This window comes from Lutra lutra, chromosome 7 (genome assembly GCF_902655055.1).
Source record: "Lutra lutra chromosome 7, mLutLut1.2, whole genome shotgun sequence".
NCBI lineage: Eukaryota > Metazoa > Chordata > Mammalia > Carnivora > Mustelidae > Lutra > Lutra lutra.
The window spans coordinates 32535176-32561887 of NC_062284.1; the positions used below are offsets into that span (position 1 = coordinate 32535176).

The 26712-nt window shown below is 45.7% G+C and overlaps 1 protein-coding gene across 2 annotated transcripts; it reads left to right on the forward strand.

Moving 5' to 3' along the window:
• HEXA (hexosaminidase subunit alpha) lies at positions 1-26712 on the forward strand. 2 transcript variants are annotated; one of them, XM_047737166.1, is made up of 14 exons: positions 2-308; positions 16596-16688; positions 17571-17636; positions 19223-19269; positions 19782-19892; positions 20817-20918; positions 21367-21499; positions 22131-22311; positions 23268-23354; positions 23620-23692; positions 24435-24618; positions 24824-24914; positions 25313-25417; positions 26465-26712. In XM_047737166.1, exons 1-14 carry the CDS (start codon positions 56-58, stop codon positions 26526-26528), a joined length of 1590 nt encoding a protein of 529 aa, XP_047593122.1. In that variant the 5' UTR covers positions 2-55; the 3' UTR covers positions 26529-26712. The 2 variants fall into 2 exon arrangements, with proteins under 2 accessions (XP_047593123.1, XP_047593122.1); XM_047737167.1 differs by lacking the exons at positions 25313-25417; positions 26465-26712 and adding an exon at positions 25232-25280 and having other exon boundaries at positions 1-308.

A 26712-nucleotide genomic window follows, 5' to 3' on the forward strand; every position in this document is an offset into this window, starting at 1 on the left:
GCTGACTGGGGGCTCACGTGGCCCCGCCGGCCGGGAGCGGGGAGACCGGCGGGCCATGGCGGGCTCGGGGCTCTGGTTTTCGCTGCTGCTGGCGGCAGTGCTCGCCGGCCGGGTCACGGCCCTGTGGCCCTGGCCCCAGTACATCCAGACCTCCGAGTCCCACTACGCCATCTTCCCGCACAACTTCCAGTTCCAGTACCACGTCAGCTCGGCCGCGCAACCGGGCTGCTCGGTCCTCGACGAGGCCTTCCAACGCTACCGCGACATCCTCTTCAGCTCCCAATCTTGGCAACCTCCTGAACCCACAAGTGAGTCGGACCTGCCCCACCTCGTTCCCGGCTCCAAGAGAGCCTGCCCGGGGGCACCTCCCCAAACCTCCTGAGACGCCCTTCTTTTGGCTTCTGCCCTACCCTGTCATCTAGTCTCAACCCTCTCGTCTCCACTTCCTCCTGCGCCTTTTCTCCAGCTGCCATCTCTGATTACTCCCGTCTAGCCCCCAGCTCCATTCTTTGCTTCACTGAGCTGACTTCTGGAGGCAGGATTTCTCCGCAGTCCTGCCCATCCCCACCCCCCCGGGCTCTGTTTCACCGAGAATGCCTACTACAGGACTGCAGTTCAATAAGGATATCAAAAATTGCTGAAAATACTGTGCCGGGAGACATCGAAGGTGATCCCTCTGACCGTGTTGAAGTGTCTCAGGGTCCTAGAATGAGGCCAAAGATTGGCAAGATAAGACATTAGCGATGACTTGACCTGTGCAAAATTACATGAAAGTGCCTGACACATGGCATGTCTAGTAAATGTGAGAGAAATCGGAGAAGACTTCCATAGGGAAATGAATTTTGAGCAGCCACTTAAAACTGGCCAAGACTGAAAGAGTATTCCAGGGAGGAAGAAAGGCTTGAGCAGAGCCACCAAGGTTGAGCTCAAAGTGCTTTGAGGGGGTATGTGATGAGGATGGGGCCTGGGGAGTGGGAAGGAATGAGGTTGGGCAGAAGTGTGGGATTGAAGTAAAATCAGGAGTGCTTTGAATATTGGTTTCATCTAAAACAGCAGGGGTGAGCAGTTTTCTTTAAGGCAGTTGCTGAAAATTGTGTTTGAGGATTATTTCACAGCAAATTGGTAGGAAAGATTGAGCAACACAAAGGAATAAAGTTCTACTTTCTGGGCTTAAAATTGAGAGGTTTTTCCCACACTATTTTGGAATCTGGTTCCCTCGATATGATGTATAGGTTGGGGGGGAAGCCATCTTTATGACTGAGTCATATGGTAATATCATCTCGTACTGTGTTTCAAGTGTGATTAAGTTACTTTCACAAATGTTCTCATTTGATTTATAGAATTAAAGGCATTTCAGGGGCACCTGAGTGGCTCAGTGGGTTAAAGCCTCTGTCTTCAGCTCAGGTGGGATTCAGCCCCGAATCGGCTCTCTGCTCAGCGGGGAGCCTGCTGCCCCCCCCACCTACTTGTGATCTCTGTCTGTCAAATAAATAAAATCTTTAAAAAAAAAAAGGCATTTCATTAAACAGATGGTACTTAGAGCATGATAGATAATTTAGGGAAAGAAACAGAGTCTCAGCATCAGGGTAGTTCTTAACTGGCAAGATAGATTAGGCCAGGGAGGGAGTTAGGCCTGCTATTGTGTGTCACAGATCACATATTTCTGTGAATCCTTTATGACAAAATAATGCCTTAGACAAGATTGGCACTCAGAATGTGTTTATTTTGGTACAGAAAAGTTAGGTCCTGGCTTGTGCAAAAAGGAAAAAAAGATCTGTCATCTAATTGGTATGTGTGTATTCCAGTGCTGGGTACTCTGGAGGTTACAAAAAAAAGCACGCTCAGAAGTAGACACAGGGCACCTAGGTGGTGCAGTCGGTTAAGTGTCCGACTCTTGGTTTTGGCTCAGGTAATGATCTCAGGATCCTAAGATTGAGCCCCACATTGGTCTCCACCTTCAGCGGCAAGTCTGTGTGAGATTCTCTTTCCCTCTCCATGCCCCTCCCGCTTATGCTCTATCTCTCTTTCTCCTCTAAAATGAATAAATAGGAGTGCCTGGGTGGCTCAGTGGGTTGGGGCCTCTGCCTTTGGCTCAGGTCATGATCTCAGGTCCTGGGATTGAGCCCCGAATCGGGCTCTCTGCTTGACGGGGAGCCTGCTTCCTCCTCTCTCTCTGCCTGCCTCTCTGCCTGCTTGTTATCTCTCTCTCTCTGTCAAATAAATAAATAAAATCTTTTAAATAAATAAATCTTAAAAAAAGAGTAGGCTCAAGCTTGAAGTCTAGTTGAAGAAGTATGAAGCAAAAGGACACAATGTGTTATAAGATGCTTAAAAGATAATTAGAATGTTTGTTACTATGGTATAAATTAGGATAATTCCTACAAATCTAAATTAAGTCATTACCTCCATTGCTACAAGTCTAGAGTGTAATGAAGAAAATAGATGTGGGGATGATATATGACAATCGTGTCCTAGTAAATTCCCTAATGAAAGATTTAGAGACAGATAAAAAACTAAATAAGCTGTTGATTTCAATTTGTTACCTTACTGCAAATCAGTTTCCTATATTTGAAGGTTCTTAATCCATTAAGAGAGATAATGAAAACTGGTTTGGATCAACATTACCAAAGACACAGAAGTAAGTTCCTTCTCTATCGTACTTCCTATGTAGCCTTCCCTTTGGAACATTCATCTCCTGGAAGGCTTCCAGATGACTTGAACTGTAATCCTCTTCCTGCAAAAACAAGGATGAATCCCTGGAGGGAAAAGCAATGTTAGCACACCCCAAACCAGACTGTATTTCTCTATGGGACTGATTTTAGTAAAGAAAACAACATATGCAATTTAAATCTTAGCTTTAAACAGCTTTCCATCGCCTCCTTCCACATAACTTCTTTGTAGGTTCTGGGCCAATGTTCTTCTTAATATAGCACAACTTCTGGTTTTGATCCGAACCTGGGATTCAGTGGAATCCATAATTCCCTGAAAAACAAACCTGTTACTGAGGTTTGATTTGATTCTGAATTCACCTTCAAGGATTAGCTGTAGTCCACAATTGCTGAATGGTCTATGGAGGTGTTTAGTATTTGCTACCTGTCTTTGTCATTGAGAGGTGTTTCTGCCAGTTGGAGGGTGTGTGTTGCATGTTGTTAAACCTGTTAAATGGAATTAGTTTAAGCTCTGGATACCTGAGTGAACCTAATTCTCTGTTTTGATTACTGAGCCACATCTTGTTTATGAATCAAAGATCTGATCACTTGGGATAGCACCTCTCTAATGTTGCCCCAGATACTTTTCTGGGTGCCTGATGGAGTTGATAAAGCCCTAGTTTTTCAGGTAAAATGGCTAAATCTGATTTTTTTTTTAAATTTTTTAAAGATTTTATTTATTTATTTGACGGAGAGAGAGATCACAAGCAGGCAGAGAGGCAGGCAGAGAGAGAGGGAGAAGCAGGCTCCCTGCTGAGCAGAGAGACACCGATGCGGGGCTCGATCCCAGGACCCTGAGACCATTACCTGAGCCGAAGGCAGAGGCTTAACCCACTGAGCCACCCAGGCACCCCCTAAATCTGATTTTGCATTTGATTGAATTCTTTGCCTTTCTGAAACTAGTTGATTGAAGCCACAGTGGTTTTTAAAAGCCATAATGATTTTTATTTTATTTTTGTTTATTTGACAGAGGGAGATCACAAGTAGGCAGAGAAGCAGGCAGAGAGAGAGGGGGAAGCAGGCTCCCCGCCGAGTAGAGGGCCAGATGCGGGGCTCGATCCTCGGATCCTGAGAGCATGACCTGAGCCGAAGGCAGAGGCTTTAGCCCACTGCGCCACCCAAGCGCCCCCATAATGGTTTTTATTAAAGTTCACGTCCAGTTGTGATAGTCACACACATGTCCCTATGAGTTGCTTAGGTTGCCACTGTCCCTGAGTAGAATAACTCCTTTTATTTTAGAATGGAAGGAAGATTATTATATGAGTATCTGGCTCCTTCTGTAGCCATCATCAATATTTGATTTGCTCATTCTCAGACATGAAGCAAATGACTGATAAGTGGCACAGTTGATTACAATCTAAATCTCCTAAAATACCTCCTTTGGCCATTCCTTCTATTACAATGCCTGGAACATAAGAGATACTTAATTATTTGTTGGATATATTAACTTAAAAGGTCTACTTTGTATAAAAGTAGAAAATCTCATGATTTTTGTCTATTTCTAAGAGCATCAAAAAGATGATTTGCAGGTTTCATTTAGAAATGATTGCCTTTCAGGCTTCAAATTTGGAATGTTATGTGAATTCCAGAGAAAGGAGGATCACTCTGTGCTGTGGTCCCAGCTCAAACTACTCTTATCTCAATACAAAATTGGAGATGCCTTGGGAGTGAATCTAGGGAGTGTAGGAGGGAAACAGACAAGGTTGGGCAGCTTGCAGGGGAGACAGAGCAATCCTGATCGGTGCTGCACTCTAATTGCATAGTGGCTCTGTCCCTTTAACCTTTTCCATGAGAAGGACAGGTTATTCCTGTGAAGACTTTATTGGCACTGAATTTATTGCTTGAAAGCAAAAAGGAAGAAAACCACTGAGGAAGAATGTTTTGTAGTAGAATTACTTTTTTTGTGAAGGGTATGTGAGGAATGGAGGGATACATAAGGAGGAGAAATATATGAATTTGGAAGGAGATGGGTTGCATGATAGTTTTTAGTGAGGGCCAGAATAATTGGGCTCCATTTTGAATCCCAAGGCCCGAACTAGCCTCTAATCCTCAACCAGCCTCTTTCCCCACAACCTTATTTTCTCTTTATCGTTAAATCATAATACTTTCTCAGTAGCCCGGGATAGTACTGAGCCCAAGCAGCTCAGCTTGGTCAGGATGTATGTAGGTATCCCGTGCCTGGTTTATGAAAAACTCCAGTCTTACTTTCTTGAGCTGTTGTCACCCCCCTTGCCTTAGATATTCTGCTTGAAAACCTAAACAGTAGAGGACTCTGGGTCTGGAACAAGATTTATTTAGGAGTCAGCCAGAGAATGTTTATTAATCACTTGTTTAACTATGTGCCCTCAGGCTAATTTCCAAGTAGCTGCTGCTTTTTTTTTTTTTTTTAATCTGTCTCCATTTCAAGCATTTCTGAAGATAACAGGGAGATAGGGATGACTGTCTTTACAATCTTTGAAGGAAGGTACAGTCAAAGGAAGAAGTAGGTGATTTTAAATTAAAGCAATAAAAATTAAGTCTGAGCCCCAGAGCTGCCCTTCCTCCCATCTCCTTCTACCTCACTTCCTCATCTCCAAACAGAAGAGTGAAGCAAGGCATTGCAGGTTTTTTGCCAATTGGTACTTTGTTTTTGTTTTTTAGTAGCACGTGTGAGCTATTTTTTTCTTACAGCTACACGGTTTTTTTGCTGGGGCACATTGTCAATTTCTTAGCCTTTTTAAGGCATAAACCGAAATCCTTTTCCTGTGGATTACATTTACTGCCCAGCCAATACTACTTTCAGAAATTAAAGAGGTTACTTTAATATTTCTGCATCTTCCTAAATTTCCTCTGCTGTCCCTGGAAATAATTGATAAGGAGAGAAACAATGTGCATCAGCAAGAGGGTCAGCCAGTTGGATTAGGAGTTCTCGCCCACCTTTGTGGAGCCATTGACAAGGAGGACAGTTGAAGAGAGGAGGTTGGATCTGTAGAGGTGATAAAGTTTTAAGTGTGAAGGGTTTTCTGTGATCTTCCTCAAGGTTTATGGATCTATAATGCATTGTAATAGAGAAATGGATTTGCTTTTCTTCTCAATTCCTGACTATAATGAATAAGACCCATTACTGTGTCACCTTCTCTCTTTCATTTCCTTTGCTTGTTTTAAGCTTTTGTTATTGCTTAAGCTTCCTTAGTGTTGCACTCAGCCCTGATCTCTAGCCAGTAGTGGTGTGCTGTTAATGTCCGCTTCTTGAAGGTGATTGGGCTTGGGTAAGGTGTAGAGCTCTTTCCTGTGGAAGTGTATGCTCAGATGCAGTAAGTTTGGTTGCTTATCATCTTGGGTGTCAGTAAGTAGCCTCCCCTTTTTTTGCAAAGCTTTGGGAGCAAGGAAGATGGCTTCCCAGGTACACTGTGTCTTAGTGTAAAAGTTTAACTTTTGTCTTATTTGATCTTATCCTGGTAGTAACTAGTACTAAGATCCCACATTAGTGGCTTTGGTCTTTAGACTAGGTCCACAGCCCTAGTCTGAGGCAAATTTAGAGTTCTAAGCTCATGTCCCTTTTATATGTTGGAGTCTCAGCCTGTTTGCCATACAGAGTATCATCACATAGTAGTGGAGCCTTCAGGCTCCTATGAGAAGCTCATGAAAAACCTTCAGAGAAGCTGTTCTAATGGTATGGTTATCCCACAAGGCACCCCAACTCTGGGCTCCTCCAGCCAAGTGGCAAAACTGACTTCTTAAGAGAAAGAAAGTAGAATGTGGAAGGAAACTAGCATTTATTGAGTGTCTGGCACTTGCTATATACTATGCCCTTTAATCTTTTTTTTTAATTTAAACTTTTTTTTTTTAATTTTATTTATTTATTTGACAGACAGAGATCACAAGTAGGCAGAGAGACAGGCAGAGAGAGAGGAAGGGAAGCCGGCTCCTGGCCAAGCAGAGAGCCCGATGCGGGGCTCGATCCCAGGACCCTGGGATCATGACCTGAGCCGAAGGCAGAGGCTTTAACCCACTGAGCCACCCAGGCGCCCCCCCTTTAATCTTTATTTTAAAGATTTTATTCATTTATTTGACAGACAGCTTACAAGCAGGAAGAGAGGCAGGCAGAGGTGGGGAAGCAGGCTCCCTGCCGAGCAGAGAGCCCAGCTGTGGGGCTCCATCCCAGGACCCTGAGATCATGACCTGAATCGAAGGCAGAGGCTTAACCCACTGAGCCACCCAGGCGTCCCTGTGCTCTTTAATCTTTATAATAGCTCTGTGAGGTTGGTGTTATCCCCATCCTTCAGAACTGAGACTCACAAAGGCTACGTAACATGTGCAGGGTTTCACAGCTAGTAGTTGTGGAGTAGAAATTCTAGTCAAATCTGTTTGTCTACAAAGATTTAGCTCTTTTCAACATGCAACCTTAGGGCAATCTACTACTCTTAAATATTTTCACCAAGCATTATACCTATTAGTGTTTTGGACAAGTGCTGGCATTTGGTAGGAGTTAGCCCTGATCACACTTGAGTGTTAATTGCCACAGATAGTAACTTGTAGCATCTAACTGCTTGATCATTAGCACTCAAGAATGTTTTGATCCTGGCCCATCATTATCAGATTCCAGTAGTGTTTCTGGCCAACTTCCTTCTTTCCGTCCATCCTTAGTACAAGTAGTATCTATTAGGCAACTATAATTTATCAGTAGCACCTGTCCAAGAATATTAATTGAACTGTCCTTGTCCTTTGGAGGTGGGAATACAGACATATAGTAAAGTATCAGTCCAGTGATTGTTACTGATAAGTGTTGGTGTGGAGCAGAGGGCATGTTCTGAGAAGGCTTCCATGAAGAGCTGTCCAGTCATATTTGAAAGTAGGAGTTGGTGGAGACGCAGACAGTAATCCATATGGAAAGAACCGCATGTGGGAAAAGCCTTCAGGAAAGAAGCCTTCATGTCATGTATTAAAGAAACTCAGTGTCACTGTGGTTGAAGCACACAGATCTAGGGTGGTTCAGCAGGTTAGCTATATAGTGCGGAAGCTTGCGAGAATGAGCTGGAACACTTCCAGGGGACGAGAAGGTCCAAAAGGTGACCATGGGAGGGTGTTAAGGTGTTGTTGGATAACTGCTAAGCTAGAATGTGGGTTCATTCTTCCTCTTGGGTGTTGAAATCACCTAGGATCAAAGCCAGCCTTGGAATGGAGAGGAAGACTGGGGACCAGGATCCAAAGTCTTGGGTAATAAAGACATGACCAGGATATTGCAGTGTTAGTGATAAGAAGAGGCTTGAGATTATACAATTGAATGTCATTAGCCACAGAAAAGAGGTGTTTGTTTGTTTGTTTGTTTGTTTGTTTTCACTTGATGGTAGAGGCTAGATGTCCTGGAAGCAGCTGAAAAGGAGCTGTCTCTCAGAACAAGTCATAGGGAAAATAATGTTCCTGGCGAGAGCCAGTTCTCAGTTAAGGAGGAAGTAGAAGAGACTGAGGATGTTGGTAGTTCAATAACAGGATTCCAGAGGCTTGTGGGGGTGGGTGATGTGTAGTCCAGGTGGCTTGGTGGAGGAGGAGAAACAACATTTATAGGAATGGGAGTGTGGGTCCAGAACAGAAATGAGCAGAGGCGTCAGTATACTGGGCAGCATGACAAAAGATGATAGCAGTGTGACATGGTAGATCCTCCTGACTGTAAGATTGCCATGAAAATGAGCAAGGTTCATATACATGGGAGAATTTAATATATGGTAAAGGAAACATTTCTAATTAAAAGTGCAAAGTTGCTTAGTCAATAAATATGTAGGGATGACTCCCAATAAATATGTTGGGAGAAAATAGAATTAAATCTATGTCTCATATCAAACACAAGAGTAAATTCTAGGTGGTTAAAGATCTGAAGATAAAGGCCATGCAATAAAACTATTAGAAGTATATATAAGAAACTGTTTATATGGTCCCAAAGGCAGAGGAGGCCTTTCTAAGCAAGCAGATAGAAGAATCCATAAAGGAAAAGATGAACAAATATGACTACTTAAAAGTCAAAGCAAGAGAACCGTAAGGTTAAAAAAATAAGGACAAAATGGGGGAATTATTTGCGCTCTTAAAAGACAGGTTAGGGGCACCTGGGTGGCTCATTTGGTTAAGCATCTGCCTTTGACTCAGGTCCTGATCCCAGGGTCCTGGAATCGAGCCCCGCATCAGGCTCCCTGCTTCCATGGAGAGCCTGCTTCTCCCTCTCTGCCTGCCACTCTGCCTACTTGTGCTCTCTCTCTCTGTCAAGTTAAAGAAAAAAAAAAAAAAAAAAACAGTCAAAATCTAAAAAGAGCTCTGTAAATCAGTAAAAAATCTTTTAAAAGGTGCAAAGAGTATGGCTAGTAAAGGGGTGCCTGGGTGGCTCAGTCAGTTAAGCGCCCGATTCTTGATTTTGGCTCAGATCATGATCTCATGGTCATGAGATTGAGCCCTGAGTTGGGCTCTATGCTGGGCGTTAAGCCTGCTTAAGATTCTCTTTCTCTGTGCTCCTCCTTACCCTGCTGGCTCCCTCTATCTTTCAAAAACAAAATATATATGTGTGTGTGTGTGTGTGTCTGTGTGTGTATACACACACATATATGGCCAGTAAATGTGAAGTGATTTTCAAATTCAGTTATTACATTTAAAATACAGATCAAAAAAATGGTATATTTCTTTATCAAGCTAGCACAGATGAAAAAGAATTGAGACAGTCTAGTTTTGGAAGGATGTGGAGGAATGGGCTCATGTATGTTGGTTCAGATATAAATCAGTTTTGTACTTTTGTTCAAATATAACAATGTGGAAGAGTAATTTAGCAGTGTCAAAACCAAAAATTTTCCTATCTTTGTCCTAGCATTTCTACCTCTAGGATTTTTCCTACAGAAATCTCTCAACCAATGCATACACACACACACACACACACACACACACACACACACACGTATATATATATAAAATGTTGACTAGAGCGTTGCTTATAATATCAAAAACTTAGAAGCTTTCTACAATGTCCACAAAGAGGAGAGAAATTAGGACTTTCCACTTTTTAAAGTATATTTCAAAAATGGAATTCTATTTAGGATTTATAAATAAAGATGTAGATCTATATACAGACATTAAAAGATCTGGAAATCATTTGGTAAGTGGGGAAAAAGTTGCAAACTATTACATATTAGGATCTCATTTTTGCTTTAAATCTCATTTTGCTTTAAAAATGAATCTGTGTATTTAGAAAAAAAAATTGAAAGACTGTGCAAAATGTTAACTTATCTTTTTGGGATCCAGAATCACAGGGAGGTGCTCTCTCTTGGTGGGAACAAAGGAAGAGAACAGATTAAGTCTCAAAAGTAGGGGGAAATGAGAAAACTTTTAACTTTAGCATTTACAAAGAAGATGGAAGGGAAAACATTCAGGATTCATTCATGGGCTGGATAGATTGTATTTCTGAGTGGATATTAGTAGTTTCTAGAGGGTGAAAAGTCTTGGAACTTGTGGGAGGAGGCACTACGGTCCAGACTGAATTCAGCAGCACTGTGGAGGGCCTCCAGGCTTGGGGGCAGCTGGGTTCTCAGACTCCTACTTAACAGGGATAAGAAGTTTTGACAGGAGTGGCCTTGCCTTTTCCCCTAGCCACAACAGTGTACTTTTGCACTGACTGCTTCCCAGGCTTGGAGTATCTTTCCCTATTGGTAGCCAGGCAAACACCCATCTCGGGGGGCAAGGTTCTGCTCAGAGACCCTCTCCAAGGTGAAGCATCCCTTCCTTTCTCCGGGTAGCTATAGTATCCACCCTAGCCCTAATCACACTGCTTTGTAATTATTGTTTGTATTTGTCTCTCCTACTGGACTGTGAGCTCCTCAAGGGTAGGGACTGGGCTTGTTTTTGTTTTGAATTGCCTGCCCCAGCACCTAGCACAGTTCCAGATGTACAGTAAATGTTCAGTATATCCTGGCTAGAATGAAGAATGAGTGGTAAATGAATGATATCTAGGGCTTTCATTAGACTGAATATGGGGAGAGAGAGCCTGGATGTGACAGAGATAAAGATGGGCGGGGGAGGGGAACAGTGTGAGCATGGAGAATCGACAAGGCCTAGGAGAGTACCAGGACACAGAGGGGCACAGTACACCTGAAAGAGCAGGGAGGTGCCTAGGTTGGGTTCACTTTTCTTGTGTCTACTCCAGAAGCCAAACCAAATGCCACTGTATAACCAAAATGAGGGTTTTCTCCATGCCACTAAAATCCTGTGAATTAAACACATTGATATGATGGAAATATTTTGGTTCAGGGAGGAGCAGTTTGGGTGCAAGGAGAAGCTATTGTGCACTGAGGTAAAGACATAGTTTCTGGGTACCCTAATGCAGGAATGAGCGCTCCCTTCCAGGGAGTAGAAACACCCGAATCTTTGGATTAATGGAGCCAAGGTTCTTCAGAGCAGTGTCTGAAAAGGCACTTTCTGTCTGCCTGGGTGTCTTCTTACCATTCCGCACCCTAGTCCCAGGACTTAATAAATACTAGGTTTGAGCGTATAAAAGTTATCTCTCCATTAACTACTTGCCATTTATGCCTAATTATGTAGCACAATCATTATGCATACATAGCATTAAATGTGCATTTTTTAATTCTAGCATCATTCATTTTTTCAGCAAACATTTATTGAATGACTACCGTGTGTCAGGCACTGGAAATACAAAGGCCCTGAGATTGGCCCCTGCTGTTGAGGAACTTACAGCCTCGGTGAGGAGATAGACAAATAAACAGCATATATTAAGATAAGTGTTAACAAAAAATGTATGTATACGTTGTTTCATGATCTCGTAGGAAGGTCTCTTAGGAAAGGGTGGGGGAATGATAGAAAAGTCTTATAAAAGGAAGAATCGGAGCCGTTTCATAATTAGGTGAGATTTGGAGGCAACGCAAAGTTTGCTTCCCTTGGAGGAAGCAATATGTGCAAAGGAAAGTATGGAGAAAACGAGGCATTTTCAGGATTCTGTAAAGAGTTCATTGTGTTGCCGTGAGAATTCCTGCTTAGGAGCGGAGAAAAGATCTCATATTAAAAGATCACAGAGAATGGTAGATTGAAATGGGATGTATATGGAGGCAGAGAGAACTGGGAGATTTTTTAGTCATTCAGGTGAGAAATTACAAGAGGATGATTTAAGGCATTGACTCATTGGGGGTGGGAAGGTGGTAAAGATTTTGAGATAACAAGGATTTTGTTATAATTGGACTTATTTGGGTCTTTCTTTTTTAGTGTTGTAATCTCAGTGCTTAACACGGGGCTTGACACATAGTGGACCATTGGTAAATATTATGGGTACATGAATTTTTAATCTACTCCGATGAGAGAAGAAAGAGGTTTCTGGTCTGGATAAATCAATAGATGGTACAGGTCAAACAGAGAGAAGATCGGCCAGGAAGAGGAATGAAGAGTTAGTTGAACTTAGTATTTAAGATTTGAAGGGCTTTTAAGCTATCTGAGTGTTGTCCTATGAGCCTAGAATCCCAGAGGAAGAGTTGGCATGGAAAGGTAGATTTGAGAATCATCAATCAACTGTGGGGTAGATGACATTGTCCAAGGAGAGTATAAAGGAAGAGAAAAAGAGAAGCCTGGAGTCTTCGGAGAACACTAGCATGTAGGAACTGGTGAAGGAAGGGGAGAATGAGGAAGCATATTCAAGGAGCTTGAAGGAAAACCAAGGGAGAGCCATGTCCCCTAAGCTAAGGGAGTTTAGTTTCATCAACATCAGGGATGTCTGATGCTGCCAAGAGGTCCCCTAAGAAGTGAGTGGCCACCAGAATATTACCTCTGGGACAGCAGGGATTTTTGTCTGTTTTGATCACTGCTGTGTCCCCAGCACTTAGATCAGCCTGGCACATAGTAAGCACTCAGTAAATAACTGTTGAATGAATGAATGAAGAATGAATTGAAAAGGGTCCCTTGAATTTAATTATAGAACCTCAGGACCTTGGTGAAGGCATCTGCAGATGAGTGGAGGAAAAGGAAGCCATGTTGTAGTGGACTAAGGAGTAGATAGGATGTCAGAAGTGGCTACCAAGAGAAGACTAAGGTTGGCCAACTCCATGAGCGCTTGTGTGCCAGGCACTGACTAAGCCCTTTACATGCACTGACTCAATCTTCCCAACAGCCCAGTAAGGTAGGTGCTAATCACGATCCCCATTTTTCAGAAGGAAACTGCAGCACAGAAGGAAAATCATTTGTCCAGGGCTCCACAACTAGAAAGTGTTGGAACTAAGATTTGAACCCAGTTTTGTCTGGCTTTGGAGTTCAACACCTAACTGCTTAGGCTGCATTTCCTCTGGAGTTTCTTTGGGACCAGAAGGCAAGGAAAAGTCTGTTGGAGATGACATGGAGTTGAAACCAGGAAGACTTGCAAATATTTGAATGCTGGTGGGAAAGAATCAGGAGAAAGAAATAATTTGAAGATTTGGGGGAAAATCTGGATCTCTCCTTAGGCGAGATCCAGAGGACAGGTGAAAGGAAACCCCTTCCACCAGGATAGGAGGTACAGATAAAGACCAGACATGTGTTGCAGATGTTTCTGTATGGGAGGAGAGGGGAGGTAGAGATGGATGGGAGTGCTCTTCTGATTGTCTGCTGAGAGGAAGGGCGGTGGTGATTGGGTTACAGACTTGAAGAAAGTGGCTCAAACTTGAAGTAACTGTTGCAGAGAAGAAAAGAAAGCAGTGGTGGAGATGGAGATGGAGATGTTCAGGTAGCACCAAGGGCCCGGCCAGGATAAGAGACCATGATATTAAAGCAGCCCAGTCCTGCTGTCACATGATTTTCGCTCTTCCCTCCAGTAGGATGCAGTAGCCAGAATCAGTGCACAGAAGGCAGATGTTACTTGATCCACTGGGTACAGCAGCAGAAGAAAAGAACAGGTTGCTGGGAGTATTGGCTAGACTGTGTTTGAGGGGATGGATCAGCACACATAGGCCAGCAGAGTAATGGAAAGGTCACAGCACTGGCATCTGGAGAAAGTACAACAGCAGGACTGTGGTAGAAAAAGGGTCTCAGGTGTTCCATGTCCAGAGCTGGACTGTCTTGGAGGCTAAATGATGCAGAAAGGAGAGGGGTGCCAAAGGTAACTAATTTTTTTGTTGTAAACACTTCTGTACTGTTTGAATTTTTCCCCCTTCTTAAATTTAGAAGGTGCAGACTTTTCAGTGAACCAGAGGAGAAGAACAGGGGTATATGAAAGCACGGGATGAGGGAGCAGTAGAGACAGGAAGTCATGGTCATGGACTGAGACCTTGGAGCATACTATCTGTGTGTGGAGTCACGGAGTAGAAACTCTGTGGAGGAGTAGCCAGAATGTGGTCCTGCCTTGCCATTGTTTGCTAGGGAGAAAATAAGGGCCCCGAGATTCAGCTTAGCAGCAGCAGAACCAAAACCACCCTTTCCTGATTGCCCAAGTCAGTGCTCTGTTTGCCATGGTTCTTTCTGAGCACTTGAGGTTTCAGAATTTCCTGTTGTGCCAGCCGGGCTCCTTGTGAGTGTGCCCAGGCCTCCCACACGTCAGTCCTTCCCAGTGCAGAGCATGTGGTTGCGTGTGGAGGAAGGTGGCCTGTCCCCAGCCTCTTTCCTGCTTGCTTCAGGTAGCAACTTGAACGTGGAAAACCACGATGACGATACACTATTTACATCCTTTTAAATGACCCAGTGTCCCTTCTGTTTTGCTAGTTCCCACATTGCCGCCTCCCCCAGACCGGCCCCCTCATGGCTCGTTTAAATAGCAGCCATGACTCTCTACCTCCTTTATCAGCCCCAACCCAAAATGAGTCATTGAGAACGCTTCCGACAGGGATTCTTCACCATAAGATTAGAGGCGGGGGATGGAGACATGAGCCTTCACTTAGGGCCATCGTTCTAGGGGAAAAAGTCCTTCTGTTTTTATTTTCATCAGATCTTGTAAGGAGTCTACAGCCCTCCCCACGGAAAAGACTCTGGATTTAGAGGATGGAGTGCAGGTGTGTTTTGGAAAATAAAAATACACTAGCAGCAACAACAGAAGTTAGAGGTTTTTATGTTCCAGGCAGTAGTTGCAGGCAGTCACCAGGCTGGCGTTTAGCAGCCTCTAAATGTTATGAGGACAGTGACTGTGGCTGCTGCACAGGGATAGTTGTGATTTCTTCTCAGTTTTGTAGGCTGAGGTCCAAGGAATTAACACTGAAGCTCAGGACTTTGCTGTCTTTTGGATAGCTGCCTGGCTAGATACACAGATTAGCTCTCCACACTTGCTATTGGGGCTCTGTGATATGTGGGATTGGAGTGGGGGCAAGAGATGAGGGCATAGTTCAAGGAGGAATATTCTTTTATAGTTTTCTTTGCTTCTGCCTCTCAGTTAAGTCTTCCTTGGTCTTGGGGATTTGTAGAGGTGGCCTGTCTGCTTGGGGAGTTTGGGAGAGCCCTACAGATTCTGCTTTGAGAGAAGTCCCTGCCCTGACAGTCTGGTTGTTCTCTGTTGTTGGAGATGGGTTTTCAGGGTATAGAATGGAGTTGTGAGTTGGCCTGGCCCAGAGTAGACTCAGATTCTCTTCTCCCTGCAGGCTTTAGGAAGGTATTAGTGTGAGATGCAGAGTATTTACAGGGAGGGGAAAGAATACGTTTTGTTCTTGATGATAGAAAAGGGCCTCTTATTGGCTTTCTTCTTGGTGAGCCGGAGAGCAGATGCAGCCCTGCAGTAGTGCTTGTGAAGTTCGAGCAGGTTTTCTGGTAAAGGCTCAAGGCTTTTGCACTACTTCTGCCCTAGAGATGGGTAACAATTGGGGATCCAGTTTGATTCTGAATTTTCTCTCCCTGCCTTTCCCCAGGCCATCCTATCCCTGACTCTGTGGTTCCACAGGAAGTCATGGTTGTGGTGCCAGTGTGGGTGCATGTAGTTCAGAAAAGGATAGAAAGAAGGAGTTCATTGAGGTCAGGCTTGGGGTGGTATAATCAGAACCACACAAAGAGGAACCATTAGGAGGAGGGGAAGGGATGGTGCATTAGTATTTTGGCTTTGGTTTTGGCTCTTTGGGTTTTGAGGGGGCATGGTGGGGTGCATCTGAAGAACTATGCTAGATGTTGGCTCATACTGGGTGGCTTTCCACTGTTGGGCAGACGTCTGCCTCAGAGAACCTGTTTGGGAAGAGGGAAGGAAGCAGGATAGGATGGTGACCATGTAGCTTTGCTGGGGCACCAACTCGGTGATCCCAGGCCTCCTTTGCATAGGAGCTCCTCTGGTCATCTGCTTCATCTGCTTGTATCAGCTCCTGGGCTTTGACAACATTGGAAACCTTTCACTGGGAGCCTTCAAGAACAGTGCTGCTTTAGGCGACAGTCTGCAGTGAGAGGAGAGGTACACACACGGGAATGTAAAACTACTCCCTTCATCAAAAAATGAGTTGTGAAGACATCTTAAGACTAAACAGCATGTTTATTCTGACATAATTGACATTCTGGTGTTGTATAAGCTTCCTGTCAGTATCTTTCCTTTCACTTGGTATTGCAGCTTGTAAGTCAGCAGCTAGTAGTAGAAATGCTGTCTACGCTTTGAGTAGAAATGCTGTCAAGCTGCCTCTAGTTTAGAAGCAGTTGTCGAGGTAATGGAATCATGCTGACTGTACCACACTAGAAATACAGAGCCCTGGTTACAAAGAGCTGTTGCCAGGTCATTGATACACGGGTCAGGGCAGGTTCCTGGGGAGAGAGGGGAGCACAACCAAAATGAAAGAGTTGAACAGGTGATGAGGCAGTGCCTGTGCCAAGGGTAAATGCCCTCCCCACCCTTGCCTCTTTCCATGCTCATGCAAGCAGAAGGGACTAGGGCTAGGGACCTTCCTGTAGGATCTTGGTTTTGCCTATTGCTTCTGGTGGCCGGTCAGCCACACGAAGTTTACCCTGTCCTTCCAGGAAAACAGCATGCACCGGAGAAGAATTCATTGGTTATCCTTGTGGTCGTTCCTGGATGTAACCAGCTTCCTTCTTTGGAGTCGGTGGAGAACTGTAAGTACCACCCTGTCCCCTGTTGTAGAGAGCAAGCACTTGTCTGGAGCTCTAACTCTACTTGGCCTGGCCTAAGTTCCTGACCTCCAGTACCGTGGAGACTCCGGATCATCTAGGGCTGAGAGCCAAAGAAGGTGAATTTTTCATATGCATTCTAACCAGTGTCTGAAGGTGGTGTGGAATGTCACAGTGGCTTTTCACGGAGTCCCACAGAACACTTGCCTTCTGCAATGCATATAATTTTGTTGCCATTTTAGGAGTTTGTACACTCTGGTGATTTTCTTTAAGAAACCCCACTCTGGGGAGAGAAGGAGTTTTGGGTCATAATGTTTTTGGACATAATGACTGGTATAAAGTCAGGTCATTAGCCCTATGATGCCTCCTGTCCTCCAGCAGTATCTAGGAACTTCTCGGTCTCCAAAGTGAACGTTCAAGTCTTGGCCTCCTCCTCACATTCTTGAATGAGGTACCTGAATGAAGCCTGGAGACAAAGGGAAAGGAGGGTGATTACGAGGCTTTGGGAACACCGTAACCTGGATACACCAAGCATCCCCGTCTGACGCCTCATACTTTCAGCTAAGGGCTGGCGGGAACTCATGTTTCAGGAGGGGTAGACTAACCACGAGGCAGGTGGTACTTTTCTTCTCTAGCCTGACCCTCCTTGTGTATTATCTTCTAGGGCCTATAGAGCCTCTGGGAGACCACCCTCCCACTGTGGCCAAGGCCTAGCTGGCCTGCAGCTGCTCTGCTCTGGGGATATTTCCTCTTTGAAAGGAAAAAAAAAATGTGACCTTACTCTTGTTTTTTAATACAAGGATTTACACAGGACATGGGATCTGTAATCTGAGAGTAGAAGTCCTTAACCAATTTCTGTCCTTTCAGACACCCTGACCATAAATGATGATCATTGTTTCCTCCTCTCTGAGACTGTCTGGGGAGCTCTCCGAGGTAACATGGGGGCTGAAGTGGGAAGGTTGGCCTCAGGGGGTTTGAGGGCCCAGCACATACTGGAGGCTTTCTTTATGGAGACTGTTCGGAGTGTTTCACCATCTACCTGAAGGGAGTGTTCTCCTTACAGCTCTCTAGAAGCTGACAGGTGTCAGCCCATGCAATAGTGACAGCAGCTGTCCTGGGCTGGTGCTCTGGGGAAGCCATGAGAGACCCTGCGGACTGATGCTCAGTGTGCCAGCAGGGAACAGGCTGCTTGGGGCTCTGCCACAAACACTGCCTGTGCAGCTCTCACTAAACACATGTAATTGGAAAGTGTTTTCAAAAAGGAAAACTTGATCCCAAGAAATAGATGAATGTCAAAAAAAGAAGTAAATCATATAAGATATGTAGAACCATAGTATTTCAGGAGAAAATTGGGACTTTACTAGCTAATACATGATGGGCCTCTGCCCTTCCTCTTGGTTTACTGAAAAGGTATTTGGTCCTTAGATATAGACATAGCCAAATACCTCTATTGCTTTTGCAAAACCCCTGCTGGCGAATGAGGAGGGAAATTCTCACAGAATTTCAAACCTTGTTTTGGTTCGTCTTTGTTCCCTTACCCCTTCTCTTCTCCTCTCCTGTGTTTTGGAGAAACTGGGAGCTGACTCCCCTCTCTACTGTCTTATACCTTTTGTACAGGTGCTGTGATTAGGCAGGTTGGGGCAGGGGGAAATCCGGAACTCCAGAATACTGGGTGTCAGAATCAGAGTTGAAAGAAGCCAAAACAATATAAGAGCAGTCTGCCTTGAAGTAGGTGCCAAGTGACCCCTAAGACCTCAGATTCTTTCATGCTGAAATTTTGGGACTCTGGAAATCCTTCTGCTGGGTTGTCAGAAGAGGGGCTCCAGCTGTTGAGAACATATAACACTCTGCACTCAGCATGCCTGCCTTTGCCAGAATCTAGGAGTTTGTGTCCAGTGGACTGGAGCAGTGCTTCTGGGGCAGTTGCTTCCTATCCTATCTCAGCTCCCTATAGCTAGTTCCCTTCTCAAGAGGAAAGGTGGATGGTTCTTTGTCTTCTAGGTCCAGCTGTGGACCCAGGCTCCTTAGAAACTTAAGCTTGATTACTTTTTCACAGCTCAGTCTGGGATAATAGAAGGGGCAGAAGATTGAGGACCCCTTTTTCTCAGCTCCTTTAGCTCCTGATCTGTATTAATTTGGAAAGCCTGAACTGATGTAAGCTGGCTTGTCCCTGCATCTGTACTCATAAGCACACATCTTGGTCTCTCTTAAGACTCTTGTCAGTTCAAGGCTTAGGAAATATAGATAAGAGGTATGTGGATTTTGAGGGTTAGTGTGTTCCTAGGAGAGGCACTAAAGCCCCTTACACTGCCACCTCCCAAAATCAAATGCAGAGTAAAAACAGATACTGGTTTCCTAGTATCCCCTTTGCATCTGTGTTGAGACTCATCAAGCTCGTACTATATCCACTTATACCATATGCCCAAGCATCCTCCTATGTCACATTGGGAACCTTCCAGATGGGTGCATCCTTTTTCCATATCCTTAAGTCTTTACTTTGCCTCTTTACTTCCCCATAGGTCTGGAGACTTTTAGCCAGCTTGTTTGGCGATCTCCTGAGGGCACGGTGAGTGGGAGCCCCCCGAAAGGGTTCTTTTTTATATCTCTGGGGATTTGCTCCAAATGTTGAGAGTCCTGGAAATAACTTACTTTGTCTTAGAGTCCTGGTGGCTCAAGATGGCCCCAACAAGAATTAGGAGGAGACATGAGTGGAAACCAGTTTGGTAGATTTGGTCTGTTTGCAATCACTGTAATTTAGTTTTCCTGAGTCATTATTTAGTAATGACCTTGAGACCACACTGCTTTAAAGAAAATAAACAGATTAACAGTGAAAATCCAGAATGTGTAGGCTGAGTGGTATGTGGGACGGCTATATCTGGCTAGCATGGGACCATTACCCTCTGATAGGTGCCTGCTTGTGGTCGCTGAGGTTGATATATGGGGCATTTGGGAGATAGTTGCTATGCAGAACAGTCATAGATTGACTTTTGAAGGATCAGGAGACTTTTCCTTATTCCCCTCTATCCCCATGGTGAGTTCCCTTCAAATCCTGATATGTTCAATGTTTGGTCCATACAGTTCTTTATCAACAAAACTGAGATTGAAGACTTTCCTCGCTTCCCTCACCGGGGCTTGTTGTTGGATACGTCTCGCCATTACCTGCCACTGACTAGCATCCTGGACACACTGGTACCCAGGCCTTAAGGCCATCTTTGCCCTTAGTGTTCTGGGGTGATGGGGCAAGGGGCAGACCAGTTGCCATATTCCTAAAGAGTTCAGATGGAATGTATGTAACTTTAAGAGCTCCTGGGGGGGGGGGGGGGAAGAGCTCCTAGGGAAAATGGAAAAGACCCACTCTAAGACAAAAAAGAGGAAAAAAAGGAGTGATTTAAATCTACCCCAGCGGCTACCCTGGACCGATGTCCAGGTTATTTCCAGGAATGCAGAAGCTAGTTTGGGGAATTGGCTTCTTTGATCAAGCCAAGCTTATTTTAGTTTAGTTATGGACAAGGTCATAGGAAAGAGATGTTCAAAAGCCATAGCTCAGGGTGTTCCTAACTATCTTAAGTTTGATGGGCAGTCTTACCCTACAGTTGCTCATGTGTCTACCTTTTCCTTTGTTCCTCTGGTGGAACCAAAGGAGGGGACACATCCATCAGTCTTGGCTTCTGAGATTTCTGGTTATGGGGCTACTAAATTCACTAATCGACTTCACAGTTTGGATAAATGTTAGTTAGACAACCCAGAACAAATGGCAGGAAGACATACTAGTCTTCAGGGCATGGTGGTGCTTTTGGAAAACCACAGTACCACATAGTTGCAGCTGTCCTCTCAGTGTGGCTAAAACTCATCTCAAAAAGAGGAGGTAATGCCTCTCTCCGATGTCTTTGGATGTGCTCTGGGAGAAGAAGAAATGCGCTAGGTCTTCCCTCTATAGCTAGGCATTCTCTGAAGGGAAGATTTGATAGACCCTGTAAACATTTATCAGGAAGCTGGTGCAGATTGAGGCTGTTGGGGTATGTGGAGCAGCCTGCCAGTCTGCCTGCCATCCCAAGTTTGAGGCTGAAACTGGAGAAGCTGTGATGGGTTCACAGTGTGTGCTGTGATCTACAGGACGTCATGGCCTACAATAAATTGAACGTGTTCCACTGGCATCTGGTCGATGACTCTTCTTTCCCATATGACAGCTACAGTTTTCCAGAGCTCACCAGAAAGGTACGTCTCAATTTCTCTAAGAACAAATTTGTGGGTCGATGTCTGAGCCTGGCTGTGGCCCTGCTGGCAAGGACACTGACTCTCATCCTCACAGCCAGTTGGAGGGACACACTGACTTGGGGGAAGGGCACGGGATTTGGAACAGGAGACCTAAGTTTGAGTCCAAACTTTGCCATTAATTTAGTCTGACAGATAATCTCTCCTGGTCTCATTTTGTCTTTGTTTATATTCTGCTACCTGCCTACCTTGTTGTCTCACTGGCGTTATGAAAGGAATAGATGTGCTGGCTTACTGGAAGCTATGATAAAGATCCTTGGAGATAGTCCCTGATACCAAGAGCTGAGGGTAGATTTCCTGATACGCAGGGAGTCGTGGAGGCATTCTGAGTATCTTCTCCTCCGCTAGTCTTCAGGAAATGACATTGTTAAGGGTGTCTTGTGCCTTTCAGGGGTCCTACAATCCTGCCACCCATATCTACACAGCACAGGATGTGAAGGAGGTGATTGAATATGCGCGCCTTCGGGGTATCCGTGTGTTGGCAGAGTTTGACACCCCTGGCCACACTCTGTCCTGGGGACCAGGTAAGAATAGTTAGATAGAAAGAGTCTACTGATCTCCCTTATTGGGGCTTCAGGGCTTTGACTCGTGGATGAGGTATGACCCGGCCTTGGTCCCTGGAAGAATGTTTTCCATCAACTCCTTCCGCTGGGAATTTAGATAGGCAGAACTTACTTTGGACAAAGGAGGCCACTGCTTACTATTAAACTACAGGCACGTTCTTCTCAGATGGTCTTGTCCTAGTGATGTTCTTGCACCCTGTGCCCTGGAGTAGAAGAAAGATCTTGCCATTTGGCTGGATCAGGCAGTCTCTCTGTACTGCCTAAAGGCAGTGTGAGGAGAGCAGCCTTTGGGAACAAAGATGACCCCCTGCTGGAAGCAGGTGGCAAGGCAAGGGTGTGTGTGTGTTGATAGCTGTCTGGCGGTAACCCAATCTCTGTACCTGATTGTGGAGATATTTTTCTTTCTTTGTCTGTGTCTAAAAGCTCATGATCACCAGCATTTGTGAGTACCTGTTGGTCCCTATCTATGTACATGTAATGTTTATGAACATGATTATCTTACTTTGTGCAACTTAATGTCTTTAAGTATATGACTGTGTGGGGGTCTCTGTATTTGTGACACTTGTGTGGGATTGATTCTCTGTCGGCTTAGGTGTCCCTGGATTACTGACTCCTTGCTACTCTGGTTCTCATCCCTCTGGCACCTTTGGACCAGTGAATCCCATTCTCAACAGTACCTATGAATTCATGAGCACATTTTTCTTGGAGGTCAGCTCTGTCTTCCCGGATTTTTATCTTCACCTTGGAGGAGATGAGGTTGATTTCACCTGCTGGTATGATCCCTTTGATCTTCCCATCCCTGCCTGATGAACTGCTCACTCAGAATAGAGGTTAGCTCCCAAGAGGCTACCTATCTTATGTGCTCCTCAGGGGCTAACCTCTGAGAACAATCTGTCTTAGTCCAGATGGCCCAGGTCTTAGGCCTTTCCTCTTTCCACCTACATAGAGGCCCTCCTGGATTTTGGCAAGGCTGCGAATGTGAAACTGTTCTTTCTCCTGTCATATCCTTGATAGACTTATGGAAGAACCAGGTCTGGGAACAAAATTGTCTTGGGAAAGTCCGGGAGAGAGAAAAATAATCCCTGCCTTTGTGAAAGAGTCTGGTTGAAAAGTCCAGACACAGATGAATTTGAGACTAGTATATGAAAGTGTCCAGTCAGTGAGGGTCCAAACCCACATATCTGCTTTGCTCAGAAGAGGTTAGTGGGCTCCTCTGAGAAGTGGACACTAGAGCTGGATCTGGGGAAACAGGCTTTTCTGAGAAGTGGAGAGGGGAAAAATTTCAGGAAGAAATGTGCGCAAAATGTCAATGTTCTTAGGGAGGTAGCCACAGCAGGTAACAGCAATACCTATATCCAGCTGAAATAAAGAATACACGAGAGGGGAAGAGCTGAATATGCCTGAGTTGGGGGTTAAACAGGGAAGCCAGAATCCAGTGTGCCAGAGCCTTGGAGCCAAATGCAGTAGACCAGACAGGTTCATATGTGTTCTTGTTGAGAGTTTAAACTGAAAGCTCTTGGGGTCCAGACTCCTGCTTTCTCAGCCTGTGTCAGTGGCCCCATTCACACGGCTTTGTTCAGCCACACCTGCCATATCTGGGGCCTCAGATCTGAAGTTGATTGGTTTTTCAAGTGAAAAAAGAAATCATGGGACGCCAGGTAACTAATCCCTAAGCTTTGGGCTTTGAGGATGTCGAAAGAATTAATCTTCATTTTCTCTTGGGATTCAGGAAGTCCAACCCGGATATTCAGGCCTTTATGAAGAAGCAAGGCTTTGGTAATGACTTCAAGCAGCTGGAGTCCTTCTACATCCAGACGTGAGGAAGGAAAGAGGGTGGGCAGGGTTTCTTGGGGTTACTTCCTATGCAGTCTTCCCTTTCCATACCAGGCCCAGGCCCTGCTTTACTGGGCCCTTGAAGGGGTACTTTGTCCTATCTTTTCAGCTTTGGAGTAGTCAGTTCCCAACTGGGAAAGACACTGCTTTATCAGGAATGAGCCCCTAGGCAGCCTCCACCCCTAGAGCATTGGCACCAACAGCCTAGAACCTATTTGAGCTGAGCAGACCCTTTCTTTACTCTCCAGGCTGCTGAACATCGTCTCTGCCTATGGCAAGGGCTATGTGGTGTGGCAGGAGGTGTTTGATAATAATGTAAAGGTGAGCCAGGGGCAGAGAGAGAAGGAGCCACCTGCAGTGCTTCCCTCTGATCTCTGAGCCCTTCTCTGCCTCTACACAGTCTGGTCCTCCCTGGGTTTGGATTAGGCTTTAATATTCAGAGCACTGGGGGGCCATCTCTCCTTTCCCCTCCAGAAAGGTCACAGAGGTCTAAGCCCTGGGCGTGAGTGTCAGAACATCTATCTCTCTTCCATCACCACAAGCTGTTCAAGAGTTATTTCTGCTGCCTGCTACTCAGGATTCCTGAGACTGGCATGCTGGGTTGGTCTTCCTCTCTGAGTCATAGACTCAGGGTCCTCCAGGTTTGGGAGCAGGGATACTTTCTCCTTCATCGTTGATCAGTTAGGTCCCAGCCTCTTGCCAAATGCAGGGACTCTGTAGGAACTTTGTCTCATCCTCAGAAACATCTGGAGATTCTTGGACAGGGAACCGCTTGCTGAGTCTTCTGTGCTACTGCTTGTCTCCCTTAGCTCACAGCCAGTATTACTGTCTCAGTCCAGACAGGAAGGCTGCAGGAGGACTGGGGGTGGAACCAGCAGAGAGGACTCCTAGGGCCTATAGAGTCCTTGGCCCCTGCACTGGGTTAGAAACCTAGGGGTTAGGAGTCACAGAGAAATACTTAGCTGCTTGAGAGCACAGTGGGCACATAACCCCTGGCCTGGGTTGTTTGCATAGCATATGGGCCAGAAATCTTCTCAGCCATGTGCCATTAATTTTGTGACAGGTTCGGCCAGATACAGTCATTCAGGTATGGCGAGAAGAGACACCAGTACATTATATGAAGGAGATGGAGCTCATCACCAGAGCTGGCTTCCGCGCCCTGCTCTCTGCCCCCTGGTACCTGAATCATATAACTTATGGCCCGGACTGGAGTGAGATCTACATGGTGGACCCCTTGGAATTTAAAGGTGAAAGCAGAGAGCTCTCCTGGCTGAGCAGAGGAGGCTGAGCCGGTACACAGAGTGGGAGACAGGAGGGTCTGGGCTAGACCTTTCAGGTTAGATGAGCTATGACCTATCTGAAGAGAGGGCTACTTTAGGAAGGTGTTTGAGGGGAAACCCTAGGGTTACCCCCCACCCCACCAGCAGCCTGTTGTTCCTTGTTTTCCCTTAGGTAGCCCTCAGCAGAAGGCTCTAGTGATTGGCGGAGAGGCCTGTATGTGGGGAGAGTATGTGGACAGCACAAATCTGGCCCCCAGACTCTGGTAAGGGTTTCCTGAGGACATGGGTGGTTGGGCTTGTGGGCACGGGTTCTCCCTTAGAGACTCACTCTGTCCAGTCACCTGCAGACAAGTACCTTCCTCCCCAGCCTAAGAGAGAAGGAGCTGTAATTTTGAGAACACCTGCTGCTGCTGTCAGTAACAGTTCATGATGTCTTCACAACTTACTCTGGTTCCATATCTTTGGGAGAGGAGTGTGGGATCGTGAGGCCCATCTTAATGAAGATGGAGCTGGGCCCTAGAAGTCGCTAGGAGCCCCCCAGCCAGGTTGTCACTCTGAATAACCTTGGCCCTGAGTCCAGGGTGCCTGAATAAGAGGCAGCAGCCTGTGAGTGTCCGCTCCCTTGAAGAAAGCCAACCTGCGGCGTGACCCTTCCCTCTAGGCCCAGAGCAGGGGCTGTTGCTGAGAGGCTGTGGAGCAACGAGTTGGTGACTAGCCTGGACTTTGCCTTTAAACGTTTGACGCGATTCCGCTGTGAGCTACTAAGGTAAGCAAGCAGGCCGTGTTGGGGCCTTCCCACAGTGGGTGGGCAGATGGGGGACCTACAGGAAAAACAATAGCTAGTGCTTACAGAGGTTTACTTTGTGGCAGGTACTGTGCTGAGCCCTTTATAGGCATTATTTTATTGAATCTTAACCATAACTCTGGAAGGTAGGCAGTTTTATCCTCCCTTTAGAGATAGGCAGCTGAGGCACAAAGAAGTTAATGTAAAGCCCCAAGTCACTCAGAACCAGAATTTGATCCAAGCCAACTTCAGAGTCTCTGCTCTTAGCCATGGCCATGCCTTTATGGGCTCTGATGACAGCTGTGCTGCTGTTTGGGATGGACCTGCCTAAGGTGGTCATCTCCCTGATGTATTCATTGACTAAGTCTTGAGGACCTGAAGGACTCAGCCTGGTGCAGGGCTGAGAGCCAGCCTTGGCAAGGTCTAGGCCTCAACTGTGTGTGCTTCACTGGGCAACTTTGAGCTAGTTATTTACCATCTCTAAGTACATTGCTCATTTGAATAATAGGCCATGCCCGGGGGTCTGCTCTAGAGATTGGTCACGTCCCAGAACTTGGGAGGCTAAACAGGATTTCATGTCCACAGCCTGTGCATGAACAGGACAGCACAGTGGTCCACCACCACCACTGCATTTAGAGCATTTGAGCCATTAAAGTGGGGCTCAGGGGGCCAAGAGCACTAGGCACCCCTTAGGCATCATCTCTTTTCTAAAGGAACTGCATTATTTGGGACTCAAGTACAGAGACAGGCAAGTTAGAAATAAGTGTCCCCCCGCAAATTCCTGGATGTCCGTGTCAGAATCACCTGAGCACCTGTTCGGAATGCAGATTCTTGCCAACATGTGAGCCCAGGCCAAGTAAGAATCTCTGGAAATGAGATCCCTGAGTAATTCTGGTGTACAGTGGCAGTTCGGGGTGCGCTGAAATAGGGGAAGGGGAGACTGTTGGTTGTGGTAGAGATGTCGTGGGGCCTTGGACTGACCCCGTCTGAGTGGCTCATTGCACCGTGTTTCTTCATGTCCTCTTGCAGGCGAGGTGTCCAAGCCCAGCCCCTCAATGTAGGCTACTGTGAACAGGAGTTTGAACAGACCTGAGCAAGCAGCCCGAGGCACTGAGGAGGGTGCTGGCCCTGGGAGAGTGGGAGTGGGGCCAGGCTTCCACTGCATCCCGGCCGGGGGACGGAGCCCCTTGCCCACGTGCCCCTGTGCATGGAGAGAAGGGGGGCCAGTGTTGGCACTAGCATCTAATAAAGAGTGATGTGGCATTTTCCATAATGAA

Bases quoted from the DNA above. Each gene is read 5' to 3' on its own strand.
- HEXA (XM_047737166.1), top strand. From the start codon at position 56: ATGGCGGGCTCGGGGCTCTGGTTTTCGCTGCTGCTGGCGGCAGTGCTC. The intron at 22,312-23,267 runs GTATGATCCCTT...CTTGGGATTCAG, and splicing joins GAGGTTGATTTCACCTGCTG to GAAGTCCAACCCGGATATTC. The intron at 23,693-24,434 runs GTGAGCCAGGGG...ATTTTGTGACAG, and splicing joins TGTTTGATAATAATGTAAAG to GTTCGGCCAGATACAGTCAT.